The sequence below is a fragment of the Muscardinus avellanarius genome, assembly GCF_963383645.1.
Source record: "Muscardinus avellanarius genome assembly, chromosome: 15".
NCBI classification, from domain to species: domain Eukaryota; kingdom Metazoa; phylum Chordata; class Mammalia; order Rodentia; family Gliridae; genus Muscardinus; species Muscardinus avellanarius.
Window position 1 is genome coordinate 23,580,527 of NC_137801.1, and position 20,051 is coordinate 23,600,577.

A 20,051-nucleotide genomic window follows, 5' to 3' on the forward strand; every position below is an offset into this window, starting at 1 on the left:
TCTCTGGTGCCTGGTGCTGTGAGCTCTAATTTATTATTATGAGATGCTTATTTTACTCAGAATCTTGTAGATGAGAGTCCTTTGGGGCCTGGGTTAATGCCTCCATAGATTATATTTGCTTTTTCCAGTTGCCCAGTAGCACTGCCAACCTGAGACTTCAATTTTTGTTCTCTGCAGTATTCTCTTAAATTACACAAATAGCATGCATCTGACTTATGGTCACAGATTTGGAGGGGAGAAAACTTTTCCTTCTACTGAGCATGAGGTTTGACAGAAGACCCTTTCCTTGTCTTCACTGGGATGGGGTTTCATTTTGTTTCTCACTGAAGCTTATGCTGTGTGTGAGCCCCTTTGACCAGGAGTCTTCTGTGAGGGTCCCCACTGGGCAGGCCATAAGGATGGAGCCCAGGTTCCTAGAAGTGAATGGGAGCCCTGTGGCACCAGGTAGTACATATGTGTATATGTATGTGTGTGTGTGTGTGTGTGTATGTATGTGTGTGTGTATATGTATGTGTATATATATATATATATATATATATATATTTTTTTTTTTTTTAAGAGTTTCTTCAGCCAAAAGCCAAAAGAATTTAAGCACATTCGGTCTACTATAACCACCAGAACTGAAAATCCTCTAAGAATTTTCCTTTCTGTTAAGTCTTTGTTTTTTTTTTCTTTTTGTAAATTCTGTTTTATGGCAACAGTGGAACTCTGAATGATCGATGTTTTATAAATGGGGCATCTTTAATGATAGTACTTTAAAAGCCATTATATCCTTTTTTGTACGATTTCCAAAATTATTTAATCATAAAAAAGTTAGCTTTATCAATGTGTAATTCAGTTTTATTTTCAAGTAACCCTATAGTAAAACCCTCCAGAAGTAGTGTCATAATCTTATTTCTGTATGAACATAGTTTGATCAGGAAGGCAAAGATAAAATTTATCATAGACTCTGAACTACAGTTATGTTCTGCATACATATTTGCCTTCTTTTTCCAAAGAAACATGACTATTGATATCATAACACCTCTGCAGAAGAAATGACAAAAGATAATTTAATAAGAACTGAAAATGTGTGATTTGTTTTTCTTCCTTTAACTATAACTTTCATATTTTAGGCTTTAGGAGAAGTTTTAGCACAACTTCTGCTTCTTCCCAAAAAGAGATTAACAGAAGAAATGCTTTTGCCAAGTGAGTATTAAGAAGACTTAGAAAAACACCTTTCAAGATGAACATGACAGGATTCTGTGAAGGAAGAAAAGTGGAATTTTGTATCTTGTACATTGCTTGGTGGAATTTTAACACATAAGAGAGAAGGTGTGATCAGTGTATTCAGTTCTTCCTCCCTCCTTTGCAAACTCAATTAAAAATGTCACTAGTGACTAAAAATAGTACACTGCATATATTTTCTCTTCTGAGAGGTTAGTACAATTAATAAAAGTTGGAAGAATTTACATTTTGTGTTTTCATTGAGTAGGGTGGATTGATTTTAAACTCTACTGAGTGAACCAGAGATTTGATTTAATATGGTCAACAATATATGAAGGAAACGTTAAGCACTATTTACATAAGATAATCTTACAATTATTTTTTAAATGTTCCCACTTCCCCTTATAGCGTATACTGCTTAGAATTACCCCCAATTTCCAGAGTGTGAAATTGGTCTCCTCATTTGAGTAGCTGAAAGAGTTTAAAGGTAGTGACTTTATGCTCCAATTTTTGAAGACATTATTCAAGAGTTCTTAGGCAGAGGATGTTACTAAGAAGAGACAAACAGGCTATGAAGGAATCTGAAGGGAGAGAGGCAGCTGAGTCAGTGTGGAGATGGTGGGGAGAGATCACGATCCCGAGACCCGAGGGGAGGAAAGGTAAGGAAAGGAAGGAGCTGAGCCCTGGGAAACTTGCGGTGGCAGGTGTGGGTGGCACAAGGTGATCTGTTGACATGGGGAGGGAATGGTAGCAATATCTGTTTCCTATAAAAAGAAAAAAAATTAAGCTTTACTAATATTTACAGATTGACTCTAGTACCTACCTTTAAAAGTAAGTATACTTTTATTAAAGATATATAATGAAATTTTAGAATTATTATTTATTTTTTACTTGTGGAGCATGTGACAAAAATGTTTGGTGATCACTGTTCTCAGGAACAAAAGACTGCTAGGTGCTGGCAGTTTGTAGGCACCTCGTCCCTGATTATAGGGGTGAGAGAGACAGTGTAGTGATTGGACGATCCTCTGCAGAGCTGATTGTTGACTGACTTTAACCTGGAGGTGTGATGTCAAAGTCTGTGTTAGGAAAGCCGGGTGTAGCGGCGCACGTTTGTAATCCCAGCATTTGAGAGGCTGAGACGGGAGGATCACGGTTCACAGCTAGCCTCGGGTACTCATTGAGATTCTTTGCAACTCAGTGAGACCCTATTTCAAAATACAGAATGAAAAATAGGGTTAGGGTGTAGTTTGGAGGTAGAATGCCCCTGGGTTCCATTCCCAGTACGGCCCCCCCAAAAAAAAAACAAATCTGTTTTAGGAAAGGAAGTTTATTGAGCTTTACCAAACACTACACCATTGCTTATTTATGTAGAAATAAGTGATACTTCCAGAACAAATGGGAAAACATTGAGGTGATAAAAGGTCTTGGGTAAGAAACTGGGAAGAGCTGGAGATGTAGCTCCAGCTACACTGGAACAAGCACTCCCTGGTAGAGCGCTCGCCCGGCATGTGCAAGGCCTTGGCTCCAACACCCAGTACTGCAGAAAGAAAGAAAAGAAAAGAAACTTGGGGTACTCGAGGCAGAAGACTAATTTCTCCAGTGTGTGAAAGGGAACTGGACAGGCAAACTCCTTTTTGTGACAGAGCAGACCCTGCTTTTCTAGATCATGATGGATGGTAGCGATGAATGCATTTCATTAAGAGAGAACCGTGACACTGAGGGGGATGGAAGTCACTCCGGGTAGGCATGTCCAGGGGGTGGGGGAGTCATAAAGAAAGTGAGCTTGGGCTGCAACATAGGCATCACAGAGACCTGACGGCGCGAGGCAGCCGTCCTGGCGCACTGAGCACATGCAGCTGACCCCAGCTCCTCCCTGGTCACTGCCAGTCTCTGCTCACACCTGTGCCCGGTCCTGTCTGGAATCCAGCCCAGACATGGATTCAGCCCCCATTCCAGTGTCTGTAGGTAGAATTGCACTCACAGGTTCCGGCATTTCATGTCAGTGTTTGTGTGTTCCGCCTGTCCCTAAAGCTTCCCGATTCTAAACACAGGTTGAAGTCCAGGCTTCCGAGCACGATGTGCAGAGGCCTGCATGGCTGGTGCTGCTGTCTCTCCTGACTGAGAACCGGGGCTGTTCTCACAAGCAGTGCCCTCCTCCAAACTCAGCATGCCACACACGTGTGTCGCTCCCCCTCTTTGCCCGTCTCTCCGGCTAGCCCGGGTGGCTCTTCCCTGCCGAGGATCCTTCCCCAAGACCTTAGGCAGGAGACATTTCCTCCTCTTTTGTGCACACTTACACCTTCCACGATTTATTACAATTTATAAGATTTTACGGACGGTTATGTGCAAAGTCCTAGAGCTTAGCCCCATGCCTGCCATTTCACAGATGGCCAGTAAATGTTTTTGAATGAATAAACATAGTTTTCACACATCCTGCAATTCTGAGTTTCTCAGTTATTTGGGATTTTTGAGCTTTGACATGACCTGAATCAAAATCATTTAGCCAGGCATAATGGTATACTTCTGTAATCCCAGTGCTAGGGAGGCAAAGATAAGAACGTCACAGGTTTGAGGCCAGCATGCAGTTAATTTAGCGACACCCTGCTTCAAAATAAAAAGGTCTGGAGATGTAGCTCAGTGGTACAGTGCCTCTGGGCTCAGTCCCTAGTACCACACACAAAAATTAATATTTAAAAAAATATTTATCCAGCCATAGTGGCACACACTTGTAATCCCAGTGCTTGGGAGGCTGAGACAGGAGGATAGCAGATTTGCAGCCAGCCTCAGAAACTTAATGCGGCTCTCCACAACTTAGTGAGACTCTATTTCAAAATAAAGAATGAAAAATAGGAGTGGGGGTATAGCTTGGAGGTAGACTACCACTGGGTTCAATCCATAGTACTGCAAAAATTATTTTTATTAGAGTGGCAATTATTTACCTAAACCATTATTTTTGGCTTAGTGAATTTACTTATTACTCACTGCTTTCTTTATGAGCTTTTTTGTTTATGAAACTCACCTGTATAATATTTGAAAAAATTAAGGAAAAACAGATGCAGATAAAGTTCATTTTGTTACCTAGATATGATCATCACCAGTAGTTTGCCTTTTCTGAGCCTGTTTTTTTCTGCTGTGTTGGAAGATAACATAGTCTCTTCCACAGGCTTGAGATAATGTATGTGAGGTGTTAGGTACATAGAGAGCATTCAGGAAGTGATAGCTTATTGTCATTACTTATGTGAAAACTACAGTGGTTTTCTTTTTTTTTGGTCAGGTTGCAAAAATAAAATATCCATTTGGGATGAATTTGGAGAATTAACAAATAGCTTTTTCTATCTAGGACCAGAACTCTTTCATTTTTCATTTGGATGTTCTTTAGTAAAGATTTATATTTTTATTACAGGTATTACACATTTATTTGCTAAGTTTATTATTGTATTTGTGCATTTGACACGGTAAATAATTTAAAAAGTATTTCCTAATTAGAATTCTATCACTTTTATTGGCAAATATGACTTAGGCCAAGTCTCTGAGGCTTAGCTTCCCACCCGTAAAATTAAAGTCCTCTTTCTTTCTTACAGCGTGTTTAACAGGAACAAATGTGTGTGACAGTATATTAAAAAATATAGAAAAATAACATAAGATATAAAATAAGCAGGGCCCAGGTTCTGATTCCAATAAGGTCCTCTCCAGTGTGTGTAACAGGTTCTACACTGTATCTGCTGTGGGGATGGGGAGAAGGGTTTCTTTTAGAAGAGAAGTGGCTAAGCTTAGAGGTTGTGAGTCTCCAGGTATTTTCTGATAGTCATTCTGGAAAATCTTGGTTTAGAGGGAATACGATCGAGGTCATATTTTTTTTTTTTTTTTTTTTTTTTTGGTACTGGGGTTCCTGGAAGCCCTTCTACCTCTGGGCTACACTCCCAGATCGATTTTATTTATTTGGAAACAGGGTCTCCTAAGCCAGCGTGCGCAGCTGGCTTCGAACCTGCACGATCCTCCTGTCTCCACCTTCCAAGTGCAGGGATTACAAGCGTGCGCCACCATGCCCGGCGAGGTCATATTTTTATTAAGGATGAAAATCAGAATCAGCTACTTTTAGCTGACGGTGGAGAGGAGCCCTGTTCCAAGACCCTCTTTAATGTTAGTGGCAGGGAGGGTGCTAAATGTAGCTGGAGTTCATATATTCAAGAGACCTGTATCTATCTCTATATTTCCCTCTACAAGTTTATTTTCCAGAGTTGTAGATTAACAGTTCTAAAAGTTGTTTTCGTGTAAATAAATATTTTAAAGTAAAAAAAAGACATTTTTAGCCAGGCGTGGTGATGCACACTTGTAATCCCAGCATTTGGGAGGCTGAGACAAGAGGATCATGGTTCCCAAACAGCCTTAGCTACTTAGTGAAGCCCTTTGCAACTCAGTGAGACCGGTTTCAAAAGAAAGAATAAAAAATAGGGCAGGGGTGTAGCTCAGAGGTCAAATGCCCCTTGGTTCCATCCCCAGTACTGCAAAAAAAAAAAAAAAAAAAAAAAAGACATTTTTTATAACACCACAGCCAAATGCTAGCTTCCTTTTTTTTTTTTGCTTTATTTTATTATGTTGATAGTAGTTAGATACAAGTGTATTTTTTGAATTGCTCCTTTAATAAAAGCATGTGTGTCTGTGCATATAGACATTTTCCCAACACATTTATGTTATATATATATATATATATATATATATATATATATACACATACATATATGTGTGTGTATACACACATACATACACATTGCAAATGAAATCTTAAAATCCAGGTAGTATTAAAATAGAAAAAAATGCAAATGTGAAACAATAGTATATCGGTACTTAGAACTTTAAAAATTCAAGTTGTTGCCTGGTGTGGTGGCACACGCTTGTAATCCCCGTGCTTGGGAGGCTGAGACAGGAGGATCGCACAGGTTCGAAGCCAGCCTGTGCTACTTAGTGAGGCTCTCGGCAACTTAGTGAGGCCCTGTTTCCAAATAAAGTATAAAATAGGTCTGGGAGTATAGCCTGGAGGTAGAAAACCTCTGGGTTCCACCCCCAGTACCACCAAAAAAAATTTTTTTTAAGTTGTTATCATAAAGTATTCTTTGGTAGATTAAAGTAAGGAACTGTGCTGTGCACCCATGTGTGAGTGAGTGGTAAGCTGCTCTGGGCGTCCCCACCTAAGGCCTGTTCTCACTTGCTCCCTCTGGACAGGTCCAAGACCACCCTGCGCCGCAGCTGGAGCAGCTCTGCCACGGGCGGCCTGGAGGGCCGAGTGAAGCTGCACGAGGGATCCCAGGTCCTGCTCACCAGCTCCAACGAGATGGGGACCGTTAGGTACGTGGGCCCCACGGACTTTGCTTCAGGCATCTGGCTTGGACTGGAGCTCCGAAGTGCCAAGGGGAAGAATGATGGCGCGGTGGGTGACAAGCGCTACTTCACCTGTAAGCCGAACCACGGCGTCCTGGTTAGGCCGAGCAGAGTGACCTACCGGGGAATCAATGGGTCAAAGCTCGTGGATGAGAATTCTTGAGTTAAACTTCTAAAGTATTAAGTAAGCTCACGCATATCTAGATAGCTATCCTGGATGTAAAATGAAGAGTCTAGGGCCAATGCATTTATTAGATTTTGAAAACACAGTCAACATATCTTCATAAAAATCATAACAGTTCAGAGACTCTTTCAAAAGGCCACAAGTATGAACGCTGGAGATCATGATTCTTTTAAAACAGTTTCAAAATCAGCACTTTTTAAAGCTTTCAAAGCTTTAGGTCACAAGAAAATTCTGGGACTCAGAAGAAGAAAGAAATAATAAAAGAATGTGCCATTACATAATCACCCAATGTATTGCTTTGCTCACTGTGTTTTGCGTTTGCATAGTACTGGGCTCCTCACTGCCGTCATCGTGAAGGTTTTCACTAGCTTTGCTTAATGTGATGTTCACATGACCTTTTTTTCTGTCAAATGTTTTTGGAGTTTTTCTTTCTGTCTGCCTTATTACTAAGTACCTTAAGAGACTAGTAACTAGCTGACTAGTGTATTTTTCAAATTTGGGGGGTAAAATCACATGCCCTTTCAGGAATGGCCCATGTAAAAAGCATGTTAGAACTGGGAAGGCGATGAGCCCCGGGGGCCTTCTGGCTCTGCCTCTTGCCCATTACCAGGCTCAGAAACAGAATCTGTCTTGCACAGGGCCGCCAACCAGTTGGTTAACAGAGATAACAGTGACTGTGGGTGTCCTGGCCTGTGGCTCAAATGCTCTTCCCTCTAAACTAAATATGTAACTTCAGATTTTTCTTCTGCTGCTTGACTGCCTCGTCTGTATGGACTATAAAAAGCCCAACGATGAAGGTTTATGAATTCAATCCAGAATTTTTTGCACATCCTTATTTAACTTCTTTATTGGGTATATTTGTCTCTTTCTCACACAGCACTTTTAAAACATGATGCACTTTCATCTTTGTGAAAAGTTTGCCTTGTTTTCTTCCTAGGATGTGGAAAACACTTAAAAAAATGTATTTAACAAAAGAGAGCAAATTAAGATGTGTTAGGAAAGGCACGTTAGTTATTCATTCAAATGTTTGTGGCTTCTGGACTCTCTTGTTCTACTCCTTGTCGATCTGGTGTTGTGTTTGGTGCGGCTGATGTTTTATATTTCCAGTGGTTACAGAGGTCAGACTGTTATCAGCTACGAAACAGCATTGTGTTTTATATTTCTTATTGAGCACATGTTAACAAACTAAGCTTCATGTCAGAGTGATGTAATCATGTCAGACGTTTGTCTTGTGAATATGTATTGAGGTTTCTGTCCTATATGTATAAAGATTTATCTTTTATGTTTAGCCTTTAAACTACCACAGAAATATTGGAACAGTTTGCTTTATAAGATTAAAAGTATATCCTTCAGAATGGAGCTTGCTTTGTGCTTAGAAATATAATATGCTGAACTATTTTGCAATATACTATTTTAAATCTAAATTCTGTCACTTTGTTGCCTTTTTCAAAAAGAGTGTGGTATGTCAGAGACTGCTAGAGTTATTTTCCTGGAATACATTTGCAAAATAAGGCTGCTTTATAATCAAAGAATATTTTTATCGATTGAAGAAAATAACTGTGCTGCAATTCAAAAGTAAATTTATTTTATTATGTAGGTTATTTCTTGAAAACTCTATTTATACCTTATCATGAAATTCGTGACTATACTGAACTTGGGTTGTCCATAATTCTTTCTGTTAAATATAAAACACTATGAGTGAGAAACAGCAGTGCCAACACTGGATTTATTTTTGAGGTCAAAGAACCCATTGTTCTTCTTCATATTTAGTTTAGGATTATTAAATCCATTTAATGTGTATGTTTACATATAATATACATATAAATTAGGTGTTTTCATTGTGTTTTGCTTATTAAATGTCATTCAAAGTTCACTTCTTGAGCATTAATAAAAAGGGACGCTGTTTGGTTTCAGAATGGTATCTTGTCATTTACAACTGTTATTCGCAAGTTGTTATCTGCAATTCTTCTTTACACAGTAACTCAGGGTACCCGTGCTCTGAGCCCCCCCCCCGTAATGGCTTTCCTATATTTATAAAGAATCCTCAAAGTATCATGCTTTTTACTCAACAAGTAAAATGGTGTTTTTAGACACCTTTCTGTAAGTATTGTTTTGGTGAACAGTCACTTAAGGATGTGTGTCTATAGTTTCGTAGATTGCTTGACTTTTCTACATGTTGGATTTTATTTACTTATAGAGAGTAGGGCCGCTTTGAATTTATATTTAAATAAAAAGGCTGGCCCGGCGTGGTGGCGCACGCTTGTAATCCCAACGCTTGGGAGGCTGAGATGGGAGGATCACACAGGTTTGAAGCCAGCCTCAGATACTTAATGAGGCTCTCAGCAACTTAGTGAGACCTTGTTTCCAAATAAAATATAAAATAGGTCTGGGGCCAGGCGTGGTGGCTCATGCTTGTAATTCCAGCATTCGGGAGGCTGAGACTGGAGGATTACAGTTCGTGGACAGCCTCAGGTACTTAGTGAGGCTCTCTGCAACTTGGTGAGACCCTGTTTCAAAATAAAGAATAAAAAATAGGGCAGGGGATGTAGCTCGGAGGTCAAATGCCTTTGGGTTCCATCCCCAGACCTGCAAAATAATATAAAATAAAATAAAAAAGTCTGGGAGTATAGCCTGGGGGTAGAAAAGTCCCTGGGTTCCACTCCCAGTACCATAAAAGAAAATAAAAATAAAAGAACTAAAGAGGCTGGGGGAGTAGCTCAGTGGTAGAGCGCTTGCCTAGCATGCACAAGACCTTGGGTTCAATCTTCAGCCTTAAAAATAAAGGAAAGCAACAAACAAAAACCTAACTAATGAATTTAAATAAAAAACACTTCCTAATAAAAAGCTTTGTTTTATATTTTAGAGTAATTCGGGGGAATATTTTTAAGTGCTTAAAATGCGATACACATGATTTCTGAATGTGGGTGGCGACGCTGTCGTCTTGGTATGCATCCCCTGCACCTCCTCTCAAAGCCCCTCACCCCTTCTCTTTTTCCTTTGTTTTTCTTCTCAGCACTCCCCACCCTTCACCAGCCTAAATTTTGCTCATTCTCTCTCTTTTGCTTCACTAGATGAAGGGGTGGGCTTTTGACTGTTCATCGCTTTTTCCTCATGCCTAGGATAATAGTTGGTACCTGGTAGATGCTCGGCAAGTGTCTGTTGAATAAACAGGCAGCAAAGGCCTTTGGTTGTCTTATTGTAGGGACACTATCTAGCTTGCTTCAGAGAAGGGTGACCTTGAGAGTCTAGGCCAGGGACAGGTAAATTTTACCAGATAAGGGAGGAAGAAAAGAAATGAAAGGCCCGAGTCCAGTAGCCCAACTTTGTCCCCCAAAGAGTTGGAGGGGAGCTGCGGGAGGGCGCGGCAGTGTCACTGTGGCAGCTCCCTGCCTGTTCTGCTGAGGCTGACTTCAGATTCCTGTTTTGACATGATGATAACTTAGGGAACGTGGTAATACAAAGTATGTAGTCTAATATTAGAAAGGATGAACAACAACAAACGTGTACAACACTTGTCTCCAGTGCTGAATATTTCATTTTAGGGTTTCATTTTGAGGCTACCTATTTAGAATGTGTGATAATATTATTTAAATCACATTGAAAGCTTGAAACCTATTGTGTTAGAATTTTTGGGGGGGGAATACTGGGAATTGAACCCCGGGGCATTCTACCTCCAAGCCACACCCCAGCTCTTTATTTTTTATTTTGAAACAGGGTTTTGCTAAGTTGTTGAGGCTGGCCTCAAACCTGTGATCCTTCTCTCTCAGCCTCCCAAGTACTGGGATTACAGGTGTGTGTCACCACACCTGGCAGGACTCATTCTTAATTGAGAAATAGATGTAGTAATTTTAACTATTCACTGGATATTTGTTATCTAAATTATTGACAAAGAGATATAATATGTATCACCATTTTGAAGCCAACAGAATTTATTTAAAAACATTCTTCATGTCCTTTGCTTCACTACATTTATTTATAATACAAGTACAGTAGTTAATACAAAAAACTCACATCATCACATATATTTTTAGTATTGTTTATTAATATTTCTTGGTGCACAGGCCCTTATTTACAAGTAGTGTCACTTAAGCTTCATGATTATACAACAAATATCCCTAGCAAAGTTTGTGAATATATGGACCAAGCTATACTTGTAAGATGTGTGTGGATTTTATAATAGCAGAATATGATGCCATTGCATAGGCAAAAATACATTTTTTTTTCTACCAAAATTTTTGCAAATGCTTCTTTTACAGGAGGGAAAAGTTTATATGGTAGAATTAGAGTGGACAGGTACATGTCAATGACATTAATGCAGGTTCATTGTGCTTGACAGAAATGAAACAGTTTTCCTATTTATAGCTCTTCCTTGAGGAGAGTGGACCAAGGGGGCCTTTTTCCTCTCAGCTTTTTAGAATGTCTTCTAATGAATAGAATTGTCATAATGACAAATCAGCACAAGTCCCATCATTTACCTTCCAAATTAGGAAACAGGGTGTTCATGGTGGTGCTGAGGAGGGGCAAGGAGTTCTGAGTTATGTAAAGATAGACGGTTTTAATTGAGGCTATGAGCTTAAAATATAACCTGTTCTCAGTGATCACCGGTATCTTTTGCAAAATGCTTCCAGGTATATGAGTCTGTTGCTACATAATCACACACATATACACCCCAGACTAAGAGAACTATAATAGACTTCTTTGCCAAGAGTTTGGTCTGAGAAATGAAGAGAAAGAGAGAGAGAGAGAGAGAGAGAGAGAGAGAGAGAGAGAGAGAGAGAGAGAGAAGAGAGAGAGAGAAGAGAGAGAGAAGAGAAGAGAAGAGAAGAGAAGAGAAGAGAAGAATGAATGAGAATATGTGTGTGTGTGTGTGTGTGTGTGTGTGTGTGTGACTGGGGATTGAACCCAGGGGAATTCTACCTCCGAGCTACACCCTAGCCCTACTTTTGAATTCTTAATTTTGAAACAGGGTCTTACTAAGTTGCTGATAGCCTCACTAACAAGTTAAGGCTGGCTGCAAACCTGCAACCCACCTATCTCAGCTCTTGACTGGCTAAATAAATTAGGAAGTCTCAGAAATCGACCTCTCCTGCACTGGATTTGAATTTAAGGCATGTCTCAAGCAAAGGGGGTTTAAATATGCAAATTGTACGCTGTCCTTGACCTGCATCAGTCTTACAGAGATTTGGTTCTTTCGTATCCAGCCGAACAGGGTTCTTTGTGGCTTTCCTCAAAGTAAATGTGCCTCATTGAACAGTGAACTAATTATTTGCCACATAACAGATCAAATCAGACTGACATGGAACCGAATCACGTTGAAATTATATGCACAAACTTGCAGCCTTTCGCTGTATTCTTTCTCTCATTTGACTTCAGAGTTCACCTGAGAACTCAGCCAACAGCGTTGATGACGTGGCGCCCCTGACAGTTGTTGCCGTGAGGGATGGTAGTTCCAATATCTTTGGGAAAAATATTCCAATTTTAAGATGAGTTTTAATAGTCATAACAAGTCTCCTGATGGCAGGTGAAGTGAATTTTGCTTTACAGACAATATAGAACATTATAAAACAGAAAAGCGAAGCAAAAGATTATCGTTTTGAATCTGCTAATAAAACTAGATTTTTAATAAATTTAATAAATCAGTAAGCCATACATTTTCATGAAAAAATACTGCAGTTTTTCGGGTGAGCTTTTTCCTTTCTTGAAGGGAATAGAGTCTAGGGAATTAAGAACTAGCCTGTCATTCTTGTAGTCTCACTTTATACTCCCTGGCGTTTGACAAAGGAAACCCCGGTGCAGTGCTCTGCTTCAGTTTCTTATATCCTTTATAAAACATCTCCAGCTACAGATCAGTATGTACATGAGGAAGAAGAATTTCTGTCTTTAAAAACGATATCTTTTGAAGACCGTGAAATACAACATAAACATTACATTGAGAATAATGAAAAAAGACTTAAATTGTATTTTTCTGAACAGTTGGGTGCCGTAAAATGTAAGAAATCGCCTATAGTCTTCACAATCTTATCTTTTTGGGGTGTTTGAACTGGCTTTCTTTTTGGATTCTCTACTTTCAGATCCACTGCAAAGTTGTATTATTCACAGTAGGTTTCCCAAAATTGCCTTTTATGATCCCGATAGGATGGATTGTCTTCACTCTTTTGGTAATTGGGAATAGGCGACTCCTCAATGAACTCCCATCATAATGGTACCTGGACGCCCCACACAGTCCCGGTCTCGAACATCTGGGTTTTGCTATCTTGCACTGGGGGTACACTCAGAGCTGAGACTTGACAGCTGACAGAGGGCAGCGGTTCCTCATCAAATAGCCCATGTGGTAAAGAAGAGCTTCAAAGGATACATTTTATGATTTTGCTTTGCTAATGAGGATGCAGTTGTTAAAACCTAAGAGAAGGCATGCTGGTCATTAAATAGACATGACTCATAGCCCTGTCAGCTTTGCCTCTTTCAAGATCCATCTTGATTGGCTTTATTTTGCTATTGTTTTTATGATTGGTCAAGAAGTTCTTTGACTAGAAAGGGGAAACCAAGAACTGATGCTAAACCTTGTGGTCTGTTTCTATATAAAGATCACACATAATTTGGCTCCCTGGCATCGTGCACTGATTTCACAGGGTTTTCTTCTAAGTGAACCAAGAGTCAGGATCAAGTATACACACGCAGTCATGTTCCGCTGGTTATGGTCTATGTGTTGGGGTCGCCTTACACAGGTGAAGACTTATAGAATCACAGACTTCAGAGTTGGAAGGGGCCTTTGAGACCAAACACTTCATTTTTAAAATAAGAAGAAGAACGTTTCAGTAACCCACTTGAGTCCCGTAGGTGGGCAGTTGCAGTCCAGTAGCGGTCTCTTAACTACCTCCCCGTTTGCTTGCTGCTCCCCAAGTAATTGATGAGTGCTAAACCAACCAAGATGACATACACACCTGAGATTTTATCAACTGGATATTCATCTAAGTAACCTCTCTTCCAATGTAAATCTTCTAGGGGGAGTTGGTACCCCAGTTGCTAAGGCTCAGGGTGAGTTTAATAAGACTGCCTTTGCAAATGAAACAAGCCGAGCAAAGGAGCATCCGGTTAGTGATGGAGAGAGAGGTAATGGTGAGTGCTGGCGAGGAGAAGGTGGGCCTTAGAGGACTGATGGAGTGCAGAGAAACCTTGAGGACACATCAAAAGGAGGGCTATAAGAAGTGGACATGAGAAGGCACTGAAAGCAAATTGTGGTCCTTGCAGCTTCTCTGAAGTTAGACTGGCAGCGCCCACTCGCCGCGAGGTGGTGCGCTTGCATTCCACACGCTGAATGCTGAAGCGAGGACAGTTGTTGCTTGGTTCTGTGGTTATAGTTCATGATTATACATAATAGTCCAAGACTATCAGAGTTCTCAAGTGTTCCAGACTTGCTAAACTAGAGCTGAACAATAGCTTTGTGGTTGAGGCATGCGTTAAAAATTAACTATACCTACTCAGGGCACCAAATGAAAACAGAATCTTAATTATGGCCTGTTTGTTCTCAGCCATCCTGTTTCGGGGCATCGTGTTGAGGGAGAGATTCATGCGCACTGGTGTGGATGTGTTCACACAACACGAGAACCATCTGCTGCGGCGAAATTAGCAAAGTCAGATTGTGGATTCTTTAGGGACTCATTTAAAAAATCATTAGCTGAAGACAGTTTGACAACACACTTCATACAATTTTACAAATCTTGTCATGGGAAGTCTGTTATTTGGAGTGGTCTGAATTTATATGCCTCTTATTTTAAGTCTGCAAAACTCACCCTACTGTATTACTGGAGAAAATTTATTAAGGTGGCTCAGTCATTAGAATTTCCTAATGGCGTGCCCTGTGAATTTAGATATAAAGGCTCCACACTTTAAGGAATAAAGTTAATAAACAGCTACATAATATCTATCTTTATAGCCTTACGGTTTACCAAATATTGTATGGAGATGCCAAAAAACTTTTTTAAAGGAATTAAATTGATTAAATAGATTCCATTCTGTGATGCTTATTTTTTTAATAGTTGAAACTAGTTCTAAGTGTGGCAGAGCGTCTTTCCATTCTTCTTTTGAGCTGAAAACAACTGGGTCCTGGTAGGATTCTTGTTACTGTCGCTAGACAATGATAAATTAAAATGTGGCACAGAGGCGAGGGCGAAGAGGGCCAGACATGGTGGATTAAGAACTGCTGAGCGCGTGGACGCTGCCTCGCACCCAGGCCCTTGGCTGTGGGGACGCGGAGGTGTAAGGGAACTGTGCCTCCACACGTCTCCCTCCAGGCAGCCAGGCAGGCACGTGCTGTCTTCCTTTTATATACGGAGGTGCCATCAGGTCAGATAATCAACCACAGGGGAGTCAGGACTCAGACTCTGACTGGTGGAGGAGAATCTAGCTTTTTAACTACTAAGTAGAGCACACTTTTTTTTTTAAAGTTCTTACTCTTGATTTTCTATAATTTTGAGATGTAGAGTATTAAGTTGGTCATTCCTCACAAATTGCTGGTTTCCTGGTGGAACAGTTTTAACTTCTTGATGACTTCTTTATAGGTAAAAAATATAAATGATTATACTAGCTGATGATTTAATTAACACGACTTCTGCAAACTTTAATGGTGCCTGTTCACATTCTAGGTGGAACTTACTATCATAGCTCATGAATTTATTAGAGTCCACAGCATCTGTATAAACTGCTGTTGCCATATGGCCGGAGCAGTATTCAGTGGACATAATTTCAGATTAATACCATGCTGGTACCTAGGAGTTACGTCAACTTCAATGAAACATCTTGAGGTCATTATGTCTCAGTATGGAGTTGTTTATTTACTTATCCATGTATACAGGCTTTTACGATTTGACTATCATTTACACGAACATTGATACCAATAAAGACGATCAGAGAAAAGCAACAAATCAACCTTAGTGGTAGTAAGGCACACCTGAATTTGTAGTATTTAACAGTGGAAAGGGCTTTGACATTAATTACAGTAAAGAGTTGGCAATTTACCGTGTGGCACACTCCCTGCGTAACTGTTTACTGCTAGTCCAGATGTAAAATGGAATTGTTTTCTCAGCTTTTGACAGCTCCTTTGTCATCATCCATTAGGAGAGTGTTTTTTAAAGTGAGATTCTAGACCCTTCAGGTGGTTTGTGAGCTGAACAATGCTTATGTAATTAAACTGCTTTTGCACTGGCGTGAACCACAATTTGGGAGTAGTTATTTAGAGATGAGTTCATTGATGTTTGAGCTTCATGTATAATTGATGAAAATAATTTTAGCAGATAAGAAAAAGTAGTCCCCAGGGTACCCATGCATCTATAGATGTATTAAACTGCCAAATTCTAGGACCAGGCAGCTGCCTAAGGGGGAATGAGTAGTTGTCTGGAATTGATATAGAACAAGCTGGCTTTCCTACACTCGGAGTGATGCTTTTTGATGTAGATGAGACGGCAAAGGTTGGAAGAAAGGTAACTATGCACGCACACGCACGCACACTGTTCTTTTGTTTGGAGATGTTGCGTACCTAGCGAGTGATCCAAAGTGCTTTCTTCCCAAATGGATGCTTTGGCACAGCTACCACCAGGAAACAAACGGGGCATAAGCAGAGAAAGGACGAAATGGAAACTTACGGGTAGAAACATTGCATACGCATGTGTATAAGATTTAAGGGGTTCCTGATTCAATTTCATAGAAATAAATTTCACCTCTGAAAACCAGGTTTAGGACTCCCACTATAAAATGTCAGCATCCACCTCAACTCTCCAAGCCTTCCTGTATTCCTTTCCTCATTACCACCCAGAGGAAAAATTCTTTGTTTTAATCTGCATTTGATAGCTACTCAAATGATGCTATGACTATCTCAACATATTTGGTCTCAGAATGCTAAGATCACATGACTAGGGGACAGAAAACTCGGGCCAGCTGGGGAAGGAAGGATCCTGCGTTAGTACTTTCCAGGACCGCTGGAGGGTGGGTTCTCCCTGACGCTGTCTGTCACTACAAGGAGAATTTCAGTTTGATGGCTTCAGGATTGAAACCATTATAAAGTTTTGGCCTGTGATGTTTTGACACGTATGCCCACAAATGGATCTGTTTCTATGCTTCTGTGTATCATTGCTGCTTAGATTTCTGTTTTTAAGTGATCGGATCGGAAAGTTTCAGAGTGATTTAAATCTTGAGTTTTAAATCCAGTAGAAGACCTCACACGCAGATTTTCACTTTGAGTAGAAAGATTTTCTTAAGGCATGAGGTATATTAATAGGGCGAATCTCTGGATCTGTACTGGTGTTTTATCATTACTCAAAGCACTTGGGATGCATGTATTTTGTTTAGATGAATATATACACATTTTCTTTATACTACTGAACTATTCACAATATTTTTTTTAATCTTCGGCGATGAATTAGAACAATTAAAAGCGTCTAACCATGGTCTACAGTGATTTTTTTCAGTTAGTCGTCTACGATTTTTCTTCTCTGAGTAAAGAATGTCTTCCCCCATGCTGAATCATTACAATTAACTCTTTTATTTGGGTCCCCTCACCCCTCAATGATTCATGTCCACACCAACAAGGTAAAGAAACATCCATGACTCCGACTATGACACACGTAAGCAGCTACTGTGACTACGTGAAGCAGGACACACAGTTTAGGAGAAGCATAAGGAAGTGTACAAGATCCATGCGTGAAACCCGTGTGCATCCAGTCTGGGCCTTGTATGTATCCCTTGGGTTATATATATATATATATATATATATATATATATATATATATATTTTTCTTTTCTTTTCTTCTTCTTTTGAAAGAATAGGATGAACCCATGCTCAAAACCTTTCTACAGCATTTGGAAAATACAGCTTTTTGTGTGGCACTTCATAAAACGACTTGGCACAACATGAAGGTGGGCATTTGGTCTCTGGCTGGCGGTGGAGCGTCCCCTCCCGGCTCAGGGCCCAGGCTGGGGCGCGCCGCCCTTGCCCTTCAGAAGGCCGTCCTCGTACTGGCCGGCCGCGGGGGCAGAGGCGGCCTCCAGGGGCAGGCCTTGCTGCTGGTAGCCATAGTTGACGTTGCCGCACGGGAAGTGCCGCAGCCGGAACAGAGGCACCTCCTTCACGCTGGCGCTCAGCGAGGACGGCTCCAGGAGCAGCGAGGCGGCGGGCAGTCTGCCGGGGGCCGCGGGGCAGCCCCCCTCCCGGCCCAGGCCGCCCCTCTTGGCCGCGGGGTGGTTCTTTTTGGCGGGCTTCTCTGCAAACCAGGAGCCGTACGTCGGGTTCCACAAGCTGGTCGGCTTGTTCCTGGACCCCTGGACCTTGTGCAGCTCGGCCGGCGGGTGGGACTGGGAGAAGGCCATGTTAACGTGTCCCCCTCCCGGGGCCAGCCCCCGGGGGCCTGGCGCCGAGGCCTCGGCCTTCTTCCCAGCCTTGCCCAAGGCGGCGGGCGGCGGGGCTGCGGCGGCACGGTCCTCTTCCCGCTTGGGCAGCAGCGGGGGCATGCCCTCCGGGTCTTTGGGCCTCATGGGCACCTTCTCTTCCTCCTCCACCAGTGGGCCGTACTCTATGGGCAGGGCCGTGTTGATGACATCCGGATCCTGCGGGGAGGAGGGGCCGGTTATGGAAACTGAGTCACACACCAGATGTGGGATCTGGAAGGGGCTTTAGGCATAATCCACCTAACCCTACTTTACAGACCAAGAAACTGGCCCGTGTGTATTGGAAATATATTCAGCCGTAGACACTGGAGATACGGCACAAGTAAGACATCATCCCTGTCCTGGAAGGCCCCGGAGGACAGCGCTAGGATGGACTTGTGAGCAGGGTGCTTGTATGGGTGCCTGAAACACCCACTTCATGCAGCAGGGGAGTGGAGGCCCTGCCAGGCGGGGGCTTTGGCCAAATATTATAGATGAATGCATCATTTTAAAAGACAGTAGAATTTAATTTTTTTTCTTGAGCCTATTCCCAATAAAATCCTTCCAACTAAACAAATAGGCCTGTGTTTGACTTCAAGTGTGCTCGTGTGTGTGTGTGTGTGTGTGTGTGTGTGTGTGCGCACATTTCACAGAGAAGCAGCCGTCAAAGGGGAGAGAGGCACAGCTCATGGGCTTGCAAAGCTTGCTCTTGTCTTAGCTTCCATTTTTATTGGATTGAGTGAGTTGTGCTTGCTAATGACTTTTTCTTGTTAATATCGCATTATTCTGTGCACAGCTATCGCAATGCGAGTGGGGGGGACTAGTTTGGATGTGATGGGCCCTTTGTGGACCCCAGGAAGTACTGAAGTGCTATGAGGAAAACCATTTGCAAAAACAACTTCGTGCTAGATCATTTTCACAGTAATAGACTGGCAACACAGAAACTAGCAGAAGCAGTTGCCAGAGGTTCAAGGAAAATTTGTGGAAGAAAACTTGACTCTGGGGAAATTTAATTCATTAATGTTTCATGCAAATTAGGAACAGACCCCAATTACTTGAATTTAACAGAAGAGCACACTGGTCTAGTATGCATCAGTAAGAGACTTTAAGAATGAAAAAGAACTGTCTTCTGACTCTTAAAAAAAAGTCCTTTAGTTTGTCTCTGCTTATGATTACTTTTCATAGCAAGTCATTTAAAATCTGCATGTGTAAAATCGCCTGTTTTTGAGAGGGCTATTATATATTTTGGAGACAGATACTCCAAGGAAAGTGTCTATGTGTAGGTGGATGTATTTTATTTGTATTACATCATAAACTAAAATTTTATTAAACAAAGTTCTCTGACAGAACCCCCCAGTAACTTGGTCTGTGAAGCTCATGAGAGGCACATGCCACTTCACCCTCTGAACAGAAAGTTCTGGAAGGGTGAGACAGTGCGCCTAGACAATGGCTGTAGATTGGAGAAGGTATCCACCTTTTGTTCCAATTAAGAGAATTCAGGAAGGTAGTGAGTCATTGTTCTTCTAGATATCTAGAATATCTTCTAGAATGTCTTCTAGAATATCTTCAGAATGAGGTATGCTGGCAGAAGGAGGGTTAGGAGAGAGGGAACGAAAGCAGATACAGGGAAGGGAGGAGACGAGGAGGGGTTGGGGTGCTGATGACGGCGGCAGATGTGTCCAGACAGGAAGGAAACTGGAATCGCCACTGGCGAGCCTCCGTGTTTGACAAGATGGGAGGCACAGCAAACGTGCAGTCATGACTGAAGGAAGCGTGGGGGGGGGGCTGTCCAGGGACCGCAGGACTGCTGGGCCTCTGTGTGACCTGGACAGGCCGCCCAGGCCTAACCCCTCATCTGTGAAATGGGATG

General features: G+C 41.5%; 2 protein-coding genes across 2 annotated transcripts in view; one reads left to right on the forward strand and one right to left on the reverse strand.

Moving 5' to 3' along the window:
• Window positions 1–1,192, forward strand: part of CLIP4 (CAP-Gly domain containing linker protein family member 4) — a gene marked incomplete at both ends in the record, with an annotated part of 73,598 nt that extends 72,406 nt beyond the window's left edge. Inside the window, one exon of the mRNA XM_080711864.1 lies at window positions 1,116–1,192. Coding sequence (XP_080567990.1) covers window positions 1,116–1,192 — 77 coding nt within the window. The remainder of the gene's footprint in view (window positions 1–1,115) is intronic.
• Window positions 1,193–17,719: 16,527 nt separating this feature from the next.
• The window catches only part of ALK (ALK receptor tyrosine kinase), a gene marked incomplete at both ends in the record, with an annotated part of 721,303 nt that continues 718,971 nt past the window's right edge, over window positions 17,720–20,051 (reverse strand). Inside the window, one exon of the mRNA XM_080711348.1 lies at window positions 17,720–18,361. Coding sequence (XP_080567474.1) covers window positions 17,720–18,361 — 642 coding nt within the window. The remainder of the gene's footprint in view (window positions 18,362–20,051) is intronic.